The 22524-nt window shown below is 45.8% G+C and overlaps 1 protein-coding gene across 1 annotated transcript; it reads right to left on the bottom strand.

Annotated features, from left to right (window-relative positions):
• Positions 1–9295: 9295 nt before the first annotated feature.
• On the bottom strand, positions 9296–10252 carry LOC311123129 (trace amine-associated receptor 13c-like; the record flags this gene model as incomplete). The annotated part of the gene is made up of 1 exon (XM_084197402.1): positions 9296–10252. The coding sequence occupies one exon, from the start codon at positions 10250–10252 to the stop codon at positions 9296–9298; it is 957 nt and encodes a 318-aa protein (XP_084053528.1).
• Positions 10253–22524: the final 12272 nt, after the last annotated feature.

Here is a 22524-nt window from a genome sequence, read left to right as displayed (position 1 = left end):
GACACCACTAGTCAGGTACCTGCTCCCCCCTCCCCCCTGGAGACACCACTAGTCAGCTACCTGCTCCCCCCTGGAGACACCACTAGTCAGCTACCTCCTCCCCCCTCCCCCCCGGAGACACCACTAGTCAGCTACCTGCTCCCCCCTCCCCCCTGGAGCCACCACTAGTCAGCTACCTGATCCCCCCTCCCCCCTGGAGCCACCAATAGTCAGCTACCTGCTCCCTCCTCCCCCCTGGAGACACCACTAGTCAGCTACCTGATCCCCCCTCCCCCCTGGAGACACCACTAGTCAGCTACCTACTCCCCCCTGGAACACCACTAGTCAGCTACTTCCTCCCCCCTGGAGCCACCACTAGTCAGCTACCTCCTCCCCCTGGAGCCACCAATAGTCAGCTACCTGCTCCCTCCTCCCCCCTGGAGACACCACTAGTCAGCTACTTCCTCCCCCCTGGAGCCACCACTAGTCAGCTACCTAATCCCCCTTGGAGAAACCACTAGTCAGCTACCTAATCCCCCCTCCCCCCTGGAGACACCACTAGTCAGCTACCTGCTCCCCCCTCCCCCCTGGAGCCACAACTAGTCAGCTATCTGCTCCCCCCTCCCCCCTGGAGCCACCACTAGTCAGCAACCTGCTCCCCCCTGGAGCCACCACTAGTCAGCTACCTAATCCCCCCTGGAGACACCACTAGTCAGCTACCTGCTCCCCCCTGGAGCCACCACTAGTCAGCTACCTAATCCCCCCTGGAGACACCACTAGTCAGCTACCTGCTCCCCCCTGGAGACACCACTAGTCAGCTACCTGCTCCCCCCTGGAGACACCACTAGTCAGCTACCTGCTCCCTCCTCCCCCCTGGAGACACCACTAGTCAGCTACCTGCTCCCCCCTGGAGACACCACTAGTCAGCTACCTACTCCCCCCTGGAGACACCACTAGTCAGCTACCTCCTCCCTCCCCCCTGGAGCCACCACTAGTCAGCTACCTGCTCCCTCCTCCCCCCTGGAGACACCACTAGTCAGCTACCTGCTCCCTCCTCCCCCCTGGAGACACCACTAGTCAGCTACCTGCTCCCCCCTCCCCCCTGGAGACACCACTAGTCACCTACCTACTCCCCCCTGGAGACACCACTAGTCAGCTACCTACTCCCCCCTCCCCCCTGGAGACACCACTAGTCAGCTACCTGCTCCCCCCTGGAGACACCACTAGTCAGCTACCTGCTCCCCCCTCCCCCCTGGAGACACCACTAGTCAGCTACCTGCTCCCCCCTGGAGACACCACTAGTCAGCTACCTGCTCCCCCCTGGAGACACCACTAGTCAGCTACCTGCTCCCCCCTGGAGACACCACTAGTCAGCTACCTCCTCCCTCCTCCCCCCTGGAGCCACCACTAGTCAGCTACCTACTCCCCCCTCCCCCCTGGAGACACCACTAGTCAGCTACCTGCTCCCCACCTCCCTCCTGGAGACACCACTAGTCAGCTACCTGCTCCCTCCTCCCCCCTGGAGACACCACTAGTCAGCTACCTGCTCCCCCCTGGAGCCACCACTAGTCAGCTACCTGCTCCCTCCTCCCCCCTGGAGACACCACTAGTCAGCTACCTGCTCCCCCCTCCCCCCTGGAGACACCACTAGTCAGCTACTTCCTCCCCCCTGGAGCCACCACTAGTCAGCTACCTACTCCCCCCTGGAGACACCACTAGTCAGCTACCTGCTCCCTCCTCCCCCCTGGAGACACCACTAGTCAGCTACCTGCTCCCCCCTGGAGACACCACTAGTCAGCTACCTCCTCCCCTCTCCCCCCTGGAGCCACCACTAGTCAGCTACCTGCTCCCTCCTCCCCCCTGGAGACACCACTAGTCAGCTACTTCCTCCCCCCTCCCCCCTGGAGACACCACTAGTCAGCTTCTGCTCCCCCCTCCCCCCTGCTACTCCCCCAATAGGAGAGGAGGGTGTAACTTATTTTTTGCTTGGGGGAGGGTTGTGTGGATATTTAGTGGGCACAGGGGAGGGTGGTTTGTTCCCTGGTTTACATTCGCCGTTTTGCAGGTTTTCCTATATAATTTATTCCATCGAAGACAACTTTCCCCGTCTGCTTGCATGCGTCTTCCCTATCAAGGGGTTTTGGTAGGCTATTCTCCTTATACACTAGCCTACGCCACAGTACCCACATGGGTTGCCACTGTCTGCTCTGGGCTCATTTTCATAACACTCACACCTTTGATGTTTGCCTCTACAAAGGCCAAGTAACAACATATTTCATTGCCCATGATGAGGCTTTTTTATCAGAATTATTGACTTCACAATAAGCCAGATTTGAGTAACCGTGACAACTTTGTGGTGCTGAAATGTGAAGCCGCAGCCACGGCACAATCAAACGGGAGGTGGACAAGACATCAAATCAAATCAAATGAAATTGTATTTGCCACATGCCCCGAATACAACAGGTGTAGACATTACAATGGAATGCTTACTTACAAGCCCTTAACCAACAATGCAAAGAAAAAAAAAAGGAAAAAAGTGTTAAGCAAAAAAAAGAAAAGCAGAGAGGCTAAAAACAAAAAAAGTAAAAAATAAAACAACAACAAAAAAAGTGTTGAGAAAAAAAAGAGCAGAAGTAAAATAAAGTGACAGTAGGGAGGCTATATATACAGGGGGGTACCGGTACAGAGTCAATGTGCGGGGGCACCGGCTAGTCGAGGTAATTGAGGTAATATGTACATGTGGGTAAAGTTAAAGTGACTATGCATAAATAATTAACAGAGTAGCAGCAGCGTAAAAAAGGAGGACGGGGTGGGGGGGCAGTGCAAATTGTCCGGGTAGCCATGATTAGCTGTTCAGGAGTCTTATGTCTTGGGGGTAGAAGCTGTTGAGAAGCCTTTTGGACCTAGTTTTGGCGCTCCGGTACCGCTTGCCGTGCGGTAGCAGAGAGAACAGTCTATGACTAGGGTGGCTGGAGTCTTTGACAATTTTGAGGGCCTTCCTCTGACACCGCCTGGTATAGAGGTCCTGGATGGCAGGAAGCTTGGCCCCAGTTATGTACTGGGCCGTACGCACTACCCTCTGTAGTGCCTTGCGGTCGGAGGCCGAGCAATTGCCATACCAGGCGGTGATGCAACCAGTCAGGATGCTCTCGATGGTGCAGCTGTAGAATCTTTAGAGGATCTGAGGACCCATGCCAAATCTTTTCAGTCTCCTGAGGGGGAATAGGCTTTGTCGTGCCCTCTTCACGACTGTCTTGGTGTGTTTGGACCATGTTAGTTCGTTGGTGATGTGGACACCAAGGAACTTGAAGCTCTCAACCTGTTCCACTACAGCCCCGTCGATGAGAATGGGGGCGTGCTCAGTCCTCTTTTTTTTTCCTGTGGTCCACAATGATCTCCTTTGTCTTGATCACGTTGAGGGAGAGGTTGATATCCTGGCACCACACGGCCAGGTCTCTGACCTCCTCCCTATAGGCTGTCTCATCGTTGTCGGGGATCAGGCCTACCACTGTTGTGTCGTCGGCAAACGTAATGAAGGTGTTGGAGTCGTGCCTGGCCATGCAGTCGTGGGTGAACAGGGAGTACAGTAGGGGACTGAGCACGCACCCCTGAGGGGCCCCCGTGTTGAGGATCAGCGTGGCAGATGTGTTGTTACCTACCCTTACCACCTGGGGGCGGCCCGTCAGGAAGTCCAGGATCCAGTTGCAGAGGGAGGTGTTTAGTCCCAGGATCCTTAGCTTAGTGATGAGCTTTGAGGGCACTATGGTGTTGAACGCTGAGCTGTATTCAATGAATACCATTCTCACGTAGGTGTTCCTCTTGTCCAGGTGGGAAAGGGCAGTGTGGAGTGCAATAGAGATTGCATCATCTGTGGATCTGTTGGGGCTATATGCAAATTGGAGTGGGTCTAGGGTTTCTGGGATAATTGACCAGCCTTTCAAAGCACTTCATGGCTACAGACGTGAGTGCTACGGGTCGGTAGTCATTTAGGCAGGTTATCTTAGTGTCCTTGGGGACAGGGACTATGGTGGTCTGCTTGAAACATGTTGGTATTACAGACTCAGTCAGGGACATGTTGAAAATGTCAGTGAAGACACTTGCCAGTTGGTCAGCACATGCTCGGAGTACACGTTCTGGTAATCCGTCTGGCCCTGCGGCCTTGTGAATGTTGACCTGCTTAAAAGTCTTACTCACATCGGCTACGGAGAGCGTGATCACATAGTCATCCGGAACAGCTGGTGCTCTCATGCATGCTTCAGTGTTGCTTGCCTCGAAGCGAGCATAGAAGTGATTTAGCTCGTCTGGTAGGCTTGTGTCACTGGGCAGCTCGCGGTTGTGCTTCCCTTTTGTAGTCTGTTATTGTTTTCAAGCCCTGCCACATCCGACGAGCATCAGAGCCGGTGTAGTACGATTCAATCTTAGTCCTGTATTGACTCTTTGCCTGTTTGATGGTTTGTCGGAGGGCATAGCGGGATTTCTTCTAAGCGGGATTTCTTCTAAGCATATTCCAGTCTGTGCTAGCAAAACAGTCCTGTAGCTTAGCATCTGCGTCATCTGACCACTTTTTTATTAACCGAGTCACTGGTGCTTCCTGCTTTAGTTTTTGCTTATAAGCAGGAATCAGGAGGATAGAGTTATGGTCAGATTTTCCAAATGGAGGGCGAGGGAGAGCTTTGTATGTGTCTCTGTGTGTGGAGTAAAGGTGGTCTAGAGTTTTTTTTTTCCTCTGTTGCACATTTAACATGCTGGTAGAAATGAGGTAGAACAGATTTAAGTTTCCCTTCATTAAAGTCCCCGGCCACTAGGAGCGCTGCCTCTGGATGAGCGTTTTCCTATTTACTTATGGCCTTATACAGCTCATTGAGTGCAGTCTTAGTGCCAGCATTGGTTTGTGGTGGTAAATAGACAGCTATGAAAAATATAGAAGAAAAATCTCTTGGTAAATAGTGTGGTCTACAGCTTATCATAAGATACTCTACCTCAGGCGAGCAAAACCTTGTGACTTCCATAGTATTAGATTTTATGCACCAGCTGTTGTTTACAAATATACACAGACCACCACCCCTTGTCTTACCGGAGTCAGCCGTTCTATCCTGACGATGTGCTGAAACTAGGCTAAGTCGAGTAATTCATTTCAACTGTCTTCATTTTAATTTGAATTAACTAACAACAAGAGGTCTTTGTTTCAGAACCTATTTCTGCCTATATAAGAAATAAGAGATATGCCTACCTGTTTGACAGATGAAATTATACACTATCAATAGATGTGTCGGTCAATTCCTCCAATAGTGTCACCACTCCTTAAATACCTCTGTGTCCATGAAGGGCTTGGTGTGTGAAGTTAAAACCAGGGTTCTAATGAGGGGGTAGGTCTATGTGAGGGTATGCCATAGCCTACGTTTTGATAAAGAAAATGTCAAAAAGCATACCTCTTGTTAGCTTAAGGTTTTGAAGAAACTAAAACGGATTCTGATTATATAAAGTGATCTATAACGACGCTTTCCTCCGTGATGCTTTCTGCTAGAAATGAGCCGCAAAATGCGCAAGAAAGCCGTGACTCCGATGCTCATGAGGGTATCTCTATCTGTTTCATCTCCATGACATTCAGAGGCTGAGCAAATTACCTTTATTGGAAAGTGATCTAATATGTCTACAATGTGTAACTCTGTCGCTATCAATTGAGCTATTCACTTTCTGTAAAAGAGACGATCTTTAAACCCAGGCAGCTTTTAGGGACGCACTTGTGACCTCCTCTTGTTGGGTTAAGCCACAGAAGAGTAGCCATCAGTTAAGTTTAAATTGCTCTGCGTGGGGCCTCTGTCTATGGTGGAAAGGTAATGTGTCTCTGTCCGTTCTTCCCTCAAACTTCTGTTTTCTAAATCCGCCTTTCTTTTGGGTCTTTTTGTGAGCGCCAACAAGCTGATTGTTTTGAACTAATAAAAAGTAGGATATGGTCCCTGTTTTTACCCAATCAATGCACAAAACTCATTTCCTAGAGACATTGTGATTTTATATAAATGATTATGTAATTGTCATTGAATTGATTATGTTTTAACCAGATATGTTAAAAATGTTGTTCAAAACAGTCTAGGTCTATGAATCGCACTGTTACTGTATTATGTTCTGGCCCGCCGACAATTAGTTCAGATAAAACTGTGGTATTAAAAAATACATTCTGCTAATTTCTTCAGAATTACATGAAATCTGTTTAGAAAAGGCCTTTTTTCCAGGACCCACAAATACGATGATAGATGGATGCAATGCTCTATTATAAAGGTGATTTTATTTTTTCACCCCCTGATCACAGTAAGGAGGTAGGCCTACTGTCTCACTGTTACTGGTCATAATCATGATTGAGTTAATTCAATGAAGGTGGAGGGTATTGTAACTTTTTTCAAGTAAAAGGTGAGGGTCATGTGAAAATATGTTTCATGCTGGGGAGGGGTGTGCATCTCGAGTTGTACCCACCCTCCCCCCAGTAATTTTTGGAAGGTGGTTTAAAACTATGATTTTGATTTCATGGATGGTCAGTCCTTGCATAGCCCATTTTATGAATTTGAGAATGGTTACATTTCCCCAGCCCCATCCTTAAGCTGTTTACCTAAAAAAGTGGCGTGGTACCCGCTTTGTTGTTGTTTGAACTGCAGATTGCCCCTTTAAGATCAGTGGATGATAGAGGAATATCTGGATTTTAAATATTCTCAAAATTACAATTTGATATCAAGTCATTATTGAGATACATAAGCATACACAATCCATTTTTGAACATGGTATTGAATATGGTATTTAAGAGATTCCATTTGGTTTTTGAAAACAATTGCATCTGGAGTTCATTCACTCCCATTGTTTTTGTGCCCCAACATTTTTTGGGCCTATATTGACTGTGACATTCCAAATACTGTTATTTGAAATCTAGGTCCTAGTTCTAGAGTCCAAAGCTAACATGTCTTGTTTTGTCTGTCCCCTGCAGGTAGACTGGTGTCAGGATGAAGTGGCAGCTGCCATGGCTGTGTGGAGAAACATCTGTTCTTCAACATGTCCGTCCTGCAGTCAGTGGAGCAACTCTCTCTGCCGCAGCTGGAAATCAAGTTCCAGTCCCACAGGTCCTCAGTGTGTCCCTGTACAAGGTGCTGCGTGCAACCCTGAGGGGAGTGAGACACAAGGCCCCTCTCTGTCCTCTCTGTTTCACTCTGCAGTAAAAAATAAAATAATGTACCCCCTAAGGTCGATGTCCTTGCCCCCGTGGAAATCTAATTAGCATTGTTTTTAAATCCCCTTAAAAATCAGTTTTTTTTGCATAGGATGCATCTCAATCCACCACATCCTCCTGTCGCACTTCCACATCTGCGGTGAAAGGTGTCAGAGTTAGAGTGGTGCTTGTCAGTTCATGAGACGTCCCCAAAATCGGTCTTCTCACAAAATCATCAGTAGCGTCCGGACGGTTTGGCCTACTGAAATCTAACAATACATCTCCAACTATCCTTTAATTATTCATTTATTTTAGCCAATCATCAGTCATCTGAGTCAGTGCACTACAAGTCTCTATATGCATGCTGAAAGTCAGTAGCTAACCGTCTCTATATGCATGCTGAAAGTCAGTAGCTAACCGTCTCTATATGCATGCTGAAAGTCACTAGCTAACCTGTTCTCTGAAAGATATCATTGTATTTGGCCAAACACAATCCTTTCCATAAATTCACTAAGAACAGCCAGCTTGAAGTGGTTCAAAATTCAGTTCAGATGGACATTTTTTAAGTCTATGGGGATGTTCCTATGGAATGCCACTATTCATTTTGATTGAATTTGCTGTAGCGAATACACCATGAAATGATGCCCTCTCATCAACTTCCCTACTGCCAAATTTCTTACACAATAGCAGGTTAACATGTGGCATGCCGTCTTGTCTCCTGAGGTTCAGGATTATGGTCCAAACTGAGCACTGACATCACCCAAAACAGTTACATTTGGCTCGTTACTCCAGCATTTTGGATTTGACATCAAATGTTTAATATGAGGCCACATTATAGAATGCCACCTTTTATTTTAGGGTATTTTCATACACATCTGTTTTACCGTTTAGAAATGAAAACACCTTATGTATTTGGACAACTTCACTTGTAGTGTATTAATGGTAGTAACCCTTTACTTCCTTCAGCACACACACACAGTGTGACTGTTTTGGAATAAAATGTTCATATATTTCCTTTAACATCCTCTGTGTTGTGTGCTTATTGTTTAACCATTGATATGTTCTAGGTCATTTTGAGACCTTAAGGAGCATCAGGTACTGCTGGAATGGCTACCAATGGCATGTCCATCTTTTTGTGAGAAATTACACTGGTCACTCAAAACATTTATAAAGTATTAAGAAAGTATGAATAGTCCTCACTTTAGATTAGGGTCTGCAAAACTACTTTAATGATTTGTAAATAGTTTATAAGGACATTTATTAAACATCTTATGAATAATTTTATAAATCATTAATACATAAGTTATTTAGAAATGTGAGAATACCTAGATTACTAAATTTAACAAATGTGAGAGTAATGATTAATAAATGGTGAGCAAACTGTAAATGCCTTACAAATGGTCGGCAGGTAGCTTAGTGGGTAAGAGCGTTGTGCCAGTAACCGAAAGGTCGCTGGTTCTAATCCCCAAGCTGACTAGGTGAAAAATCTGTCGATGTGCCCTTAAGCAAGGCACTTAACCCTAATTGCTCCTGTAAGTCGCTCTGGATAAGAGCGTCTGCTAAATGACTAAAATGTAAAAAATGTAAATGGTTTATTACTGAACACTATAAAGTGTTAACCATGATTGCATATTCTTGCATTTTACCCTCAACTACTTACACAATACACCATTGAGATAGACTTGGACGTTATCTGATATCATGCATTATTGTACATTTCAACTTTACCACACTTGATGAAGACGTTGTGTCACAATTGAGCCACTAGAGGGAGATGTTAAACAACATATAGAATGAATCTTGACGTCCTCGGAATGTACTATTGGAATACTTCCTTTTTATCATTAAATAACATGGAACAACCACAGACTTTGGTATTTGGAATATACAAACCAAATTGACTACAATGTATTTTATAAAACAAGCTTATGCCTTCATATACCTTCTCCAAGTCATTCCATTCCAATCCATCCAAATCATTCTGTATCACCACCACATGTATCTATGATGACAACACTGAGATGAATAATGTCAGTGTATTGTTACATGAAAGAAGCAATTACAACAAATATATTACAAAACATATCAAACCTATGTGTGTCATATTTAGGAATAAAAGCATAGGAACTATGAACATCTTAACTTCAAAGTTAAAATAAGTTTAGCTGTTACTTTGAACCATGGATAAAAGAAAGCATAAATTATTGGATTAATTAAGGAATTAGCAAGTGGCAGACAGCTGATGATAAATAATGATAAATTGTCAATGAAAAAAAAAAGTAGATAAAAATAAAATGGAATCCAACAACTTAGATAGGTGAAAACAACAATAGCTAGAGTTTTTGATGCTTTTCTCTCTGACTTATTTGCCTGTACAGTTTTAACACCAGACACACTGGCAGCCTCTTTTGAAAATACCTTTCTGGCCTGTGATATGGCCACCACAAATATTTTCAAATAAAGTGTTATAATAATAGAGCACGGGACAACCATTGTAATTACAAAGTCAATTCTATTACCCAAGACTGACCCTTCTACAATAAAACATTCTTTCAAACACCTACTGGGTACCTGTACATTTACAAATATTTTTGCAATAGCAGCATCGTATATGATACAACAACACCAGTTAATGGATGTACAATACATCATTCTTGTCATTGTTATTTTAGAGTGGTACATTAAGGGATCACACACAGCAACATAACGGTCAATAGATATCAAGACCAAACTGCCCACAGATAAAGAAGAACACAAACAAGTGATGTAGAAATAAAACCCACAGAAATATTCCCCAAAATCCCAGCATGGTTCCATTAATGCTACAGTCGTCAATGGTATCACAATCAGTCCCACCAGGAGATCTGCCACAGCCAGAGAGAGGATGAGCAGGTTGGTTGGAGTGAGGAGCTGCTTGAAGTGAGAGATGGAGATGATCACCAGCATGTTCAAAAATACTGTAACTGCTGAAATCAATGCCAAGAAGATGTACAGTGTTATGTAGATAGATGTCGATAGCAAAGCCTTTCTGCAAGAAGAGTTTCTGTCTTGAAAACAGTATTGAACATCTTCGTGTGTCTCCATTTGTAATAAAGGGTCCAAATGCTGAGGTCCTGCTCCTGCTTGGTCCTGTGTGTGACCCTGTCAGGTCAGCCTTCTGACAAACTCTGAGCTCTGCCTCTCTATTTATCTCTGAATGACTGACACACACTCCCCTCCCCAGCATCTCTCTGCACACACACACACACACACACACACACACACACACACACACACACACACACACACACACACACACACACACACACACACACACACACACACACACACACACACACACACACACACACACACACACACACACACAAGTGAGCACAGAAATGAACAAATCATTTGTGAAAGCATGATGTAATGTAAAACAAGATTGTATGTTGCTATGGCCACCTAGCCTGTCCTTCATTCTTACTGATAGTTAGACATCAGAGAAAAGGTACATTTTCTCAACTGAGGATTTAAATGGGGAAAATATAGTATGGTTGATGTTTTGGTCACTCAAAGGCTATTTTACATGGGAAACAGGAGAACTGTGTAAGACTAAGTGTTTTGGTTGATGTCAGTGCTCAGTTTGGACCATAATCCACAACCTCAGGAGACATGACAGCACACCACATGGCAGCTAGTCAGTGTGGAGGAAAGCTGACAGTCAGGAAGTTGATGAGAGGGTATAACTTCATGGTGTACCCGCTTATAGCACATGCAATCAAAATGAATTGTGCCATTCCATAGGAACATCCCGTAGACTTGTAAAAATGTCCATCTGAACTGAATTATGAACCATATTTCTTCAAATTGAGGGAGACTTTGTCTCAGTTACATCATGGGGACAAATACTATTTGTCAGACATCAGAACAACCACACTGTATTCTGACCCAATCACCCCTGATGTTTTGTTTTTTTTCATTTCTGGTGTGTTTTCTTGTTTTCTCTGATAAAAAAAAAAAGAAGTGACTACGAAATGTGATTTCCAGTTCAGTTCAGTTGTATCGATCAATGATCTCAAAAGCCCTTTAAGTAATTAGGGACAGTTCAAAATGCCAGAAGGTTGAGGGCTCGTCGACCACCACGGATGAGCTCAATCTCCCTGCATGTTTCATTAGGCCTACAATACGATCAGAGCCGGCTGCAGACAATGATCAGCTAGTGGGATATCAGATTTCCAACATTTTGATGCCAATTATATAACATATATTCAACATATTTTCCACTAACAGGTTTCTGTGCCAATGCACCCCACAGCCAATAAACAAAGCACACCAACTTCGGGCACTTCAATATCATGGCTTGAGTTTTCAACACCACAATAAACAGACTATGACAATCGCGACAAACACAAAATACATCCCTGCCTACCTTGTAGGCCTACACAGTATCGAAGGCTTTACAATCTCAGAATGTCATTCGCCTTATTTGTGTTTTGTAACAGATGTCTCTTTCCATTCATGAAATGTCCACTGCACTGTTTGAATTGATTGAGTGATTTTTTGTTGTTGTCAGTAAACATTTGTATATATATACACTACCGTTCAAAAGTTTGGGGTCACTTAGAAATGTCCTTGTTTTCGAAAGAAAAGCAATTTTTTTGTCCATTAAAATAACATAAAATGTATCAGAAATACAGTTTAGACATTGTTAATGTTGTAAATGGCTATTGTTGCTGGAAACGGCAGATTTTTTATGGAATCTCTGCATAGGCATACAGAGGCCCATTATTAGCAACCGTCAGTCCTGTGTTCCAATGGCACGTTGTGTTTTCAAATGTTTTTGTTGATATATATATATATATATATATATATATATATATATATATATATTTTATTTTTTAACCTTTATTTAACCAGGTAAGCCAGTTTAAAACAAGTTCTCATTTACAACTGCGACCTGGCCAAGATAAAGCAAAGCAGTGCGATAAAAACAACAACACAGAGTTACATATGGGGTAAAACAAAACATAAAGTCCAAAATACAACAGAAAATATATATACTGTCACGGTTTCGGCCGAGGCTGCTCCTCCTCCTGGTTCGGGTAGGCTTCGGCGTTCGCCGTCCCCGGAATACTAGCTGCCACCGTTGTATGTTTCGTGTGTTGATTGCTTTGGTCTGTCTGGTACACCTGTGTCTGTTTGTGTCCTAATTACGTGTCCTATAAGTTCCCTGTTTTGTGTTAGTTATATTGTGTGTTGTTGTCCGCGTGTCGTTTGAGCTGCGTGTTTTGCGCTCTACATGTTTTGTTTTACGCATGTTGCGTACTGTTCTCGCCTCTGTATTTTCGAGGTCGTGTAGTGATTATTGTTCACTTTACTATAGTAAAGTTTGTTGGACTAAACCTCTGTGTCCTGCGCCTGACTCCTCATCACATCCACATCGGTGCCAAACTGACAGAACAACCCACCATCTATGGAGTCAGCAGGATCAGCGACGACAACCTGGTCGCTAGAAGAACGGCTCAGTCAGCAGGACTCCATGATCCGGCAACTGGAGGCCGTTCTGGGCGAGGTGTCCAACACTCTGCACCGGTTGGCTAATGGAGAGGTGCCCACGTCCTCATACACCATCCCATCACCACCGGTCAGCCCTCCTCTCTCAGCGCCGGAACCCAGTGGTATTCGGCTCTCGCTCCCGAGGGCATATGACGGTTCTGCAGCCGGGTGTCAGGGGTTCCTCCTGCAGGTAGAACTATACCTGGCTACTATACACCCAGCGCCCTCGGGATACGAGAGCGTCTCCGCCCTCATCTCCTGTCTATCCGGAAAGGCGTTGGAGTGGGCCAACGCCGAATGGAGGAGAATAGACGCAGCTACCATCACCTACGCTGAGTTCTCCCGCCGCTTCCGGGCAGTCTTCGATCACCCACCTGAAGGGAAGGCGGCGGGGGAGCGTCTGTTCTACCTCCGACAGGAGAAGAGGAGCGCACAGGAGTTCGCACTGGAGTTCCGGACGTTAGCTGCGGATGCAGGATGGAATGAGAGGGCCCTCATCGACCAGTACCGGTGTAGCCTGCGAGAGGACCGGTGTAGCCTGTGCGTTTTCCACAGGTGGCACCTCATTCCCAGCATAAGGCGCTAGTAGATTCAGGCGCAGCTGGGAACTTTATTGATCGGGCATTTTGTGCTAGGTTAGGAATTCCCCTTCGGCCGGTAGAAGTTCCATTCCCTGTCCACGCATTAGACAGCCGGCCGTTGGGGTCGGGTCTGATCAGGGATGTCACGGCACCGCTGACGATGACGACGCAGGGGGGTCATGAGGAAATCATTCAGTTCTATCTGATTGACTCTCCTGCGTACCCAGTGGTGTTGGGGCTTCCCTGGTTAAGCACCCACGATCCTACCATAGCGTGGCAACAGAGGGCTCTTATGGAGTGGTCTGCCCAGTGTGTAGGGAGATGTCTAGGTGTTTCCATAGGGGCGACCTCGGTAGAGAGTCCGAACCAAGTGCCCGCACTGCGCATTCCACCCGAGTATGAGGATTTAGCACTAGCGTTTAGCAAATCGAGGGCAGCACGGCTACCTCCTCATAGATAGGGGGACTGTGCGATAAATCTCCAGACCGGAGCAGCTCTTCCCCGGAGTCGTGTGTATCCCCTGTCTCAAGAGGAAACTGCGGCTATGGAGACTTACATAGCCGAGTCCTTGGCACAGGGATACATACGGTCCTCTACTTCTCCGGTCTCCTCGAGTTTCTTCTTTGTGAAGAAGAAGGACGGGGGATTGCGCCCGTGTATTGATTACCGTAGTCTCAATCAGATCACAGTAAAATACAGTTACCCACTTCCACTGATTGCGACGATGACGGAGTTATTACGCGGAGCGCGGTTCTTCACAAAGTTGGATCTCAGGAGCGCGTACAATTTGGTGCGCATTAGGGAGGGGGATGAATGGAAAACAGCATTTAGCACCACCTCGGGTCATTACGAGTATCTCGTCATGCCATACGGGTTAATGAATGCTCCTTCAGTCTTCCAATCCTTTGTTGACGAGAATTTCCGGGACATGCATGGGCAGGGTGTAGTGGTGTACATTGACGACATTGTAGTGTATTCTTCTACACGAGCCGAGCATGTAGCCCAGGTGCGCCGAGTATTGAGACGACTGTTGGAGCATGACTTGTATGTCAAGGCAGAGAAATGCCTGTTCTTCCAGGAGTCCGTCTCCTTTTTGGGTTATCGGTTGTCCGCGTCTGGCGTGGAGATAGAGGTAGATCGGGTAGCGGCTGTGCGTAATTGGCAAACTCCAACCACCGTAAAAGAGGTGCAGCGGTTCTTGGGTTTTGCTAATTACTACCGGAGGTTTATCCGGGGCTTTGGACAGGTTGCAGCTCCCATTACGTCCCTGCTAAAGGGGGGTCCGGTGCGCTTGCGGTGGTCAGCTGAGGCGGACAGGGCATTTGTCAAGCTGAAGAACCTGTTCGTCTCGGCCCCGGTGCTGGCGCATCCGGATCCCTCTTTGCCTTTCCAAGTAGAGGTGGACGCGTCCGAGACCGGTATTGGGGCAGTCCTGTCACAACGGTCCGGCACGCCACCTAAGCTCCGCCCCTGTGCGTTCTACTCTAAGAAGCTCAGCTCGGCGGAGCGCAATTATGACGTTGGGGACAGGGAGCTGTTAGCTGTAGTCCAGGCCCTAAAGGTGTGGAGGCATTGGCTTGAGGGGGCTCAACACCCTTTCCTCATTTTGACTGATCACCGTAACCTGGAGTACATCCGGGCAGCTAGGAGATTGAACCCTCGTCAGGCTAGGTGGAACATGTTCCTGACCCGGTTTGTTTTTAAGATCACATACATCCCAGGGTCCCAGAACGGTAAGGCAGACGCCCTGTCCCGGCGGTATGACACAGAGGAGAGGTCCATTGAGCCTACTTCCATACTGCCGGAGTCTTGTCTGGTGGCTCCGGTAGTATGGGAGGTCGATACGGAAATCGAGCGGGCGCTGCGTACCGACCCTACTCCCCCCGAGTGTCCTGTGGGGCGGACGTACGTTCCGCTCGAGGTTCGTGATCGGCTTATTTCTTGGGCTCATACATCACCCTCCTCTGGACATCCTGGTATTGGTCGGACGGTGCACTGCCTTAGCGTGAAATACTGGTGGCCAACGTTAGCCAGGGATGTGAGGGTTTATGTCTCCTCCTGCTCGGTGTGTGCCCAGTGTAAGGCACCTAGACATTTGCCCAGGGGTAAGTTACATCCTCTGCCCGTTCCACAACGACCATGGTCCCACCTCTCGTGGATTTTGTGACCGATCTACCCCCTTCCCAGGGTAATACCACCATTTTGGTCGTTGTGGATCGGTTTTCTAAGGCCTGTCGTCTCCTCCCACTGCTGTGTCTCCCTACTGCCCTACAGACCGCCAAGGCCCTCTTTACCCACGTGTTCCGGCACTATGGGGTCCCCGAGGATATTGTGTCCGACCGAGGTCCCCAGTTCACCTCCAGAGTCTGGGGGGCGTTCATGGAACCCCTGGGGGTCTCGGTTAGCCTTACCTCGGGGTACCACCCAGAGAGCAATGGGCAGGTTGAACGTGTGAACCAGGATGTGGGTAGGTTTTTGAGGTCCTATTGCCGGGACCGGCCGGAGGAGTGGTCGAGGTATATCCCCTGGGCAGAGATGGCCCAGAACTCTCTCCGCCACTCCTCCACCGGATTAACACCTTTCCAGTGTATTTTAGGGTATCAGCCGGTCCTGGCACCGTGGCACGAGAGCCAGACCGAGGCCCCTGCGGTGGACGAGTGGATTCGGCGCTCGGAGGAGACGTGGGACGCTGCCCATGTCCATCTGCAGCGTGCCATCCGTCAACACAAGGCGAGCGCCGATCGCCACCGCAGTGAGGGGCCGGTGTACGCACCGGGAGATCGAGTCTGGCTCTCGACTCGAAACCTGCCCCTCCGCCTGCCCTGCCGGAAGCTGGGTCGGCGGTTTGTGGGGCCCTTCAAAGTCCTGAGAAGATTGAACGAGGTGTGTTACAGATTACAACTGCCTATTGAGTACAAAAATATTAACCCCTCGTTCCATGTGTCTCTTCTCAGGCCGGTGGTAGCTGGTCCACTCCAAGAGGAGGAGATAGGAGAGACCCCTCCACCCCCTTTGGACATCGAGGGGGCACCGGCGTACAGGGTCCGGACTATATTGGACTCGAGGCGCCGGAGGAGTGGTCTCCAGTATCTCATGGAGTGGGAGGGGTACGGTCCGGAGGAACGGTGCTGGGTGCCTAGGAGGGACATCCTCGACCCATCCCTCCTGACAGAGTTCCACCGTGGGCATCCCACGCGCCCGGGTCCGTGTCCTCCTGGCCGTCCCCGAGACCGGGGTCGGCGCACGGCTGGAGCCGCGCGTCAAGGTGGGGGTACTGTCACGGTTTCGGCCGAGGCTGCTCCTCCTCCTGGTTCGGGCAGGCTTCGGCGTTCGCCGTCCCCGGAATACTAGCTGCCACCGTTGTATGTTTCGTGTGTTGATTGCTTTGGTCTGTCTGGTACACCTGTGTCTGTTTGTGTCCTAATTACGTGTCCTATAAGTTCCCTGTTTTGTGTTAGTTATTTTGTGTGTTGTTGTCCGCGTGTCGTTTGAGCTGCGTGTTTTGCGCTCTACATGTTTTGTTTTACTAATGTTGCGTACTGTTCTCGCCTCTGTATTTTCGAGGTTGTGTAGTGATTATTGTTCACTTTACTATAGTAAAGTTTGTTGGACTAAACCTCTGTGTCCTGCACCTGACTCCTCATCACATCCACATCGGTGCCAAACTGACATATACAGTGTGTGCAAATGTAGCAAGTTATAGAGGTAAGGCAATAAATAGGCTATAGTGCAAAATAATTACAATTAGTATTAACACTGGAATGATAGATGTGCAAGAGATGATGTGCAAATAGAGATACTGGGGTGCAAATGAGCAAAAAAAATAACAATATGGGGATGAGGTAGTTGGGTGGGCTAATTTCAGATGGGCTGTGTACAGGTGCAGTGATCGGTAAGGTGCTCTGACAACTGATGCTTAAAGTTAGTGAGGGAGATAGCTTCAGAGATTTTTGCAATTTGTTCCAGTCATTGGCAGCAGAGAACTGGAAGGAATGGCGGCCAAAGGAGGTGTTGGCTTTGGGGATGACCAGTGAGATATACCTGCTGGAGCGCAGACTACGGGTGGGTGTTGCTAAGGTGACCAATGCGCTAAGATAAGGCGGGGATTTGCCTAGCAGTGATTTATAGATGGCCTGGAGCCAGTGGGTTTGGCGACGAATATGTAGTGAGGACCAGCCAACAAGAGCGTACAGGTCACAGTGGTGGGTAGTATATGGGGCTTTGGAGACAAAACGGATGGCACTGTGATAGACTACATCCAATTTGCTGAGTAGAGTGTTGGAGGCTATTTTGTAAATGACATCGCCGAAGTCAAGGATCGGTAGGATAGTCCGTTTTACGAGGGCATGTTTGGCAGCATGAGTGAAGGAGGCTTTGTTGCGAAATAGGAAGCCGATTCTAGATTTAACTTTGGATTGGAGATGCTTAATGTGAGTCTGGAAGGAGAGTTTACAGTCTAACCAGACACCTACGTATTTGTAGTTGTCCACATACTCTAGGTCGGACCCGCCGAGAGTAGTGATTCTAGTCGGGTGGGCGGGTCTCAGCAGTGTTCGATTGAAGAGCATGCATTTAGTTTTACTAGTGTTTAAGAGCAGTTGGAGGCTACTGAAGGAGTGTTGTATGGCATTGAAGCTTGTTTGGAGGTTTGTTAACACAGTGTCCAATGAAGGGTCAGATGTATACAAAATGGTGTCGTCTGCGTAGAGGTGGATCTGAGAGTCACCAGCAGCAAGAGCGACATCATTGATGTACACAGAGAAAAGAGTCGGCCCAAGAATTTAAACCTGTGGCACCCCCATAGAGACTGCCATAGGTCCAGACAACAGGCCCTCCGATTTGACACAATGAACTATATCTGAGAAGTAGTTGGTGAACCAGGCGAGGCAGTCATTTCAGAAACCAAGGCTATTTAGTCTGCCAATAAGAATGCGGTGGTTGACAGAGTCTAAAGCCTTGGCCAGGTCGATGAAGACGGCTGCACAGTACTGTCTATTATCAATCGCGGTTATAATATCGTTTAGGACCTTGAGCGTGGCTGAAGTGCACCCATGACCAGCTCGGAAACCGGATTGCATAGCGGAGAAGGTATGGTGGGATTCGAAATGGTCGGTGATCTGTTTGTTAACTTTGCTTTCAAAAACTTTTGAAAGGCAGGGCAGGATGGATATAGGTCTGTAACGATTTGGATCTAGAGTGTCACCCCGTTTGAAGAGGGGGAAGACCGCGGCAGCTTTCCAATCTCTGGGGATCTCAGACGTTACGAAAGAGAGGTTGAACAGGCTAGTAATAGGGGTTGCGACAATTTCGATGGCAAGTTTTAGAAAGAAAGGGTCCAGATTGTCTAGCCCAGCTGATTTGTAGGGGTCCAGATTTTGCAGCTCTTTCAGAACATCAGCTGTCTGAATTTGTGTGAAGGAGAAGCGGGGGGTGGGGGGGGTATGGGCAAGTTGCAGCGGAGGGTGCAGAGCTGGTGTTTGCTAATCCAAGTTTATCATTTTAAAAGGCTGATTGATCATTAGAAAACCCTTTTGCAATTATGTTAGCACAGCTGAAAACGGTGGTGCTGATTAAAGAAGCAATTAAACTGGCCTTCTTGAGACTAGTTGAGTATCTGGAGCATCAGCATGTCACGTCTCCTCCCGTTGCTCCCCTCCGGCGCTCTGATTCGCCGGTCTACTGAGCCACCGGTCTGAGCGCACCACCTCGGCAACACCGGAATGGAAACCCAACGCACCCTAATCACCTCCAGCGCACCTGCACCTCATCATCTCATCACCAGCCCTATTTAGCCCTGGACTGTTCTGGATGATGTTGTGTGGGATTGTTTAGCTTCATGTCGTTTACTCTCTCTTTGTTATTTCTCTTTGTCATTGTTTAGTAAACCTTGACCTTGTTAATTCCTGCATCTGCGTCCTACCTCTTCGTATACTCAGTACGCGTCACACAGCAATTGTGGGTTCGATTACAGGCTCTAAATGTCCAGAAACAAATAACTTTCTTCTGAAACTCATCAGTCTATTCTTGTTCTAAGAAATGAAGGCTATTCCATGCGAGAAATTACCAAGAAACTGAAGATCTCGTACAACGCTGTGTATTACTCCCTTCACAGAACAGCGCAAACTGGCTCTAACCAGAATAGAAAGAGGAGTGGGAGGCCCCGGTGCACAACTGAGCAAGAGCACAAATACATTAGTGTCTAGTTTGAAAAACAGACGCCTCACAGGTCCTCAACTGGCAGCTTCATTAAATAGTACCCGCAAAACACCAGTCTCAACGTCAACAGTGAAGAGGCCACTCCGGGATGCTGACCTTCTAGGCAGAGTAGCAAAGAAAAAGCCATATCTCAGACTGCACATCTTCATCTTTTCTTTTTATTGGCCAGTCTGAGATATTCTTTAGATGTTTGGGGCTGCTGAGCTATTATGTGCATATTCAAAGGGACACTAGACTAGAGCACTTGCCAGAGCCTTTAAGGTGCCTATAGCTTACTAGGTTTTCCATCTAATTGGCGACAGACTGGTGAAAGCCCTCAATGGTGCTGCCCATGCTAAAACAGGCTTTGGGCAAAGAGGGCCCTCTATCCACTCGATGATCAGCTCAGACAGCTGAGTTCCAGAAATCAGACAGGGCAGCTATTCTGAAGTTGCCCATACCTGTATTCCAGCTGTCTCTTCAGATGTAGAAGACATACAGCAGTATGTGATCAGCTGAAGTGTGTATATGCACACTAAAACCAAATGGTTCTACATGGTGCCAGATAAGGGTTATTTGTCTTGTAACCATAGCGGATACCTTTTTGGTGCTATATGGAACCATTTTGGAAGGTTCTACCCTTTAATGAACCCTGTTTTCAACCAGCTGGTAGGGCATGTTTTGACAATAGATTTAGAAGTGGATGTGAAAAAAAACATCACTTGAACCTGATTGGTCAACTCCCCCAGCCCTCCTGCATCAATTAACATAATATGTATGATTTTGGGTTGCTGCAGTTCAGTGTTGTGGCACTCTAACTTTGCCCATTCAGAGGGCTGTAAGAAAACTCAAAATCAGTCACCAAAGTTGTTGTACAAAAGTCAGGAATTCAATTAGTGAGGGATTAATATAGCACCATTCCTGTCAGTAGAGACCTTGAATAGTAGGAATATGTAAATACAAAAGTTTCAATGTAAAAAGGTTCAAAAGCAAGAATTTGAATATGAATTTGGAGGACAGAAATTATTAAATATTAAAGTATTAGACCTATCACTAAAAGCTTCAGTCATACAAAAGTTATACCTAAATCTGAACTAGTTTTCAAGCAAATTAGTAAGATTGTCTCACCCAATGTTCAAGAATGGCCTTTTTCCCTTTATTCAGATTACAATCACTCATTTTCAGTTATTTGAAAACGAAATCATCTCCCAAATATCACTATTTCTAAAACAAGCCATAGAAAGTTGGTTGCAATTTCAATTTAATTCTCCAGAAACGACAGAACAAATAATTCAACAAATATTGTGGTTAAATTCAAATATACTAATTTACAAAAAACATTTATTTTTTGACAAAATGTTTAAAAAAGGTATAATCTTCGTAAATGATATCATTGGTAGGACTGGTGGAGTTATGTAGCTAACAAAAACATATGGAAATGTCTGCTCTACCCAAAATTACAACCAAATAATTGCAGCCTTTCCGCAAAAATGGAAGAGGAAAGTGGAAGGGGGAGAAAGTAAGGAACTTGTCTGTCGGCCTTGCATTAAAGAACATAATTGGTTAAGGAAAACTGTGATAAATAAAAAAGTATATCAGTTTCACTTGAGGACCAAAGGATTGACAGCCGTCCCATATAGATTGCAAAATAGTTGGGAAGAGATTTCTGACGTACCGATTCCATGGCATAGTGTTTATGAACTGACACGCAAAACGACACCGGATTCAAAACTTAGAATTTTTCTATTTAAATGATTATATAAAATTCTTGCTACCAATAGAATGTTATTTGTATGGGGGATACAATCTTCCCAGCTCTGCAGATTTGGCTGTGAAGAGACAGAATCATTAGATCATTTGTTTTGGTTCTGTCCATTTGTAGCTTGTTTTTGGACACAGGTCCAGGAATGGCTAAAGGATTGCAATATTTACCTGGAACTAACCCTGCAAATAGCACTACTGGGTGATCTGAAAAGTCATAGTCAATCGATCAATAATATAATAATACTTTTAGCAAAAATGTTTATTTTTAATTCACAATCTGTAGAAGCAATGAGAATAGAAAGGTTCAGAACTTTTGTAAAACATCACAGTACAGTTGATATAATCAAATATATATGGCAAATAGAAATCCTATATGGATGGTGTTAAGAGATAGATGGGAGGTGTTGAATGGAGTTGAAGGATGGGATTAATAACAACTAACAACAAATAACAACAAGATAACTAATAATGTAAGCATACTGTGTCCATAATAAGTATATAGGTTGTATGTTGGGAGCTTTTGGGAAAGAGCACAGTTAGAAAGATATGGCATATAGAAGCAAACCGGATGGACATCATGAAAATGATCGGAGAGGTTGAGAGTAGAAGAAGTTCAGGAGCAAAAACAAATAAAATAGAATTATTGTAAAATTGACTGTGTCCATAAAATGTAGATAGTAAGTATAAGCTGGAAGTAGAGGCCTAAGCATTGTTGTGCACTAGTTTACCCCAAGTAGGGAAAGGATGGCGGGGTTGAAAAGTAATAAAGGGGAGTATATATATAAAAAACATGGGGGATTGGAAGTGATGCAGACAATTACATTGGTAGAAGATACAATCTATCTGCAATATTAAGCTGATCTACCCCCCCCAAAAAAAAAAAAAAATATTGGAAACAAAAAATAAAAAGACATAAAATATAAGAAAAATATATATAAAAAAAAAAGATTTTCGTAAAAATGTGCTTAACCGGGTGGTTTATACAGTGCATTAGGAAATTATTTATACCCGTTGACTTTTTCCACATTTTGTTACGTTACAGCCTTATTCTCAAATGGATTAAATACATGTTTTTCCTCGTCAGTCTACACACAATATCCCATAATGACAAAGCGAAAATAGTTTTTTGCAAGTTTTGGCAGTTAAAAATAAAATAAAACTTATTTACATACAGTGGGGAAAAAAAGTATTTAGTCAGCCACCAATTGTGCAAGTTCTCCCACTTAAAAAGATGAGAGAGGCCTGTAATTTTCATCATAGGTACACGTCAACTATGAC

Source organism: Coregonus lavaretus, assembly GCF_964263955.1.
Source record: "Coregonus lavaretus genome assembly, contig: HAP1_SCAFFOLD_313, whole genome shotgun sequence".
Taxonomy (NCBI): Eukaryota; Metazoa; Chordata; class Actinopteri; order Salmoniformes; family Salmonidae; genus Coregonus; species Coregonus lavaretus.
The sequence above is the reverse complement of the archived record's forward strand: the minus strand, read 5'-3'. Positions and strand labels throughout refer to the sequence as shown.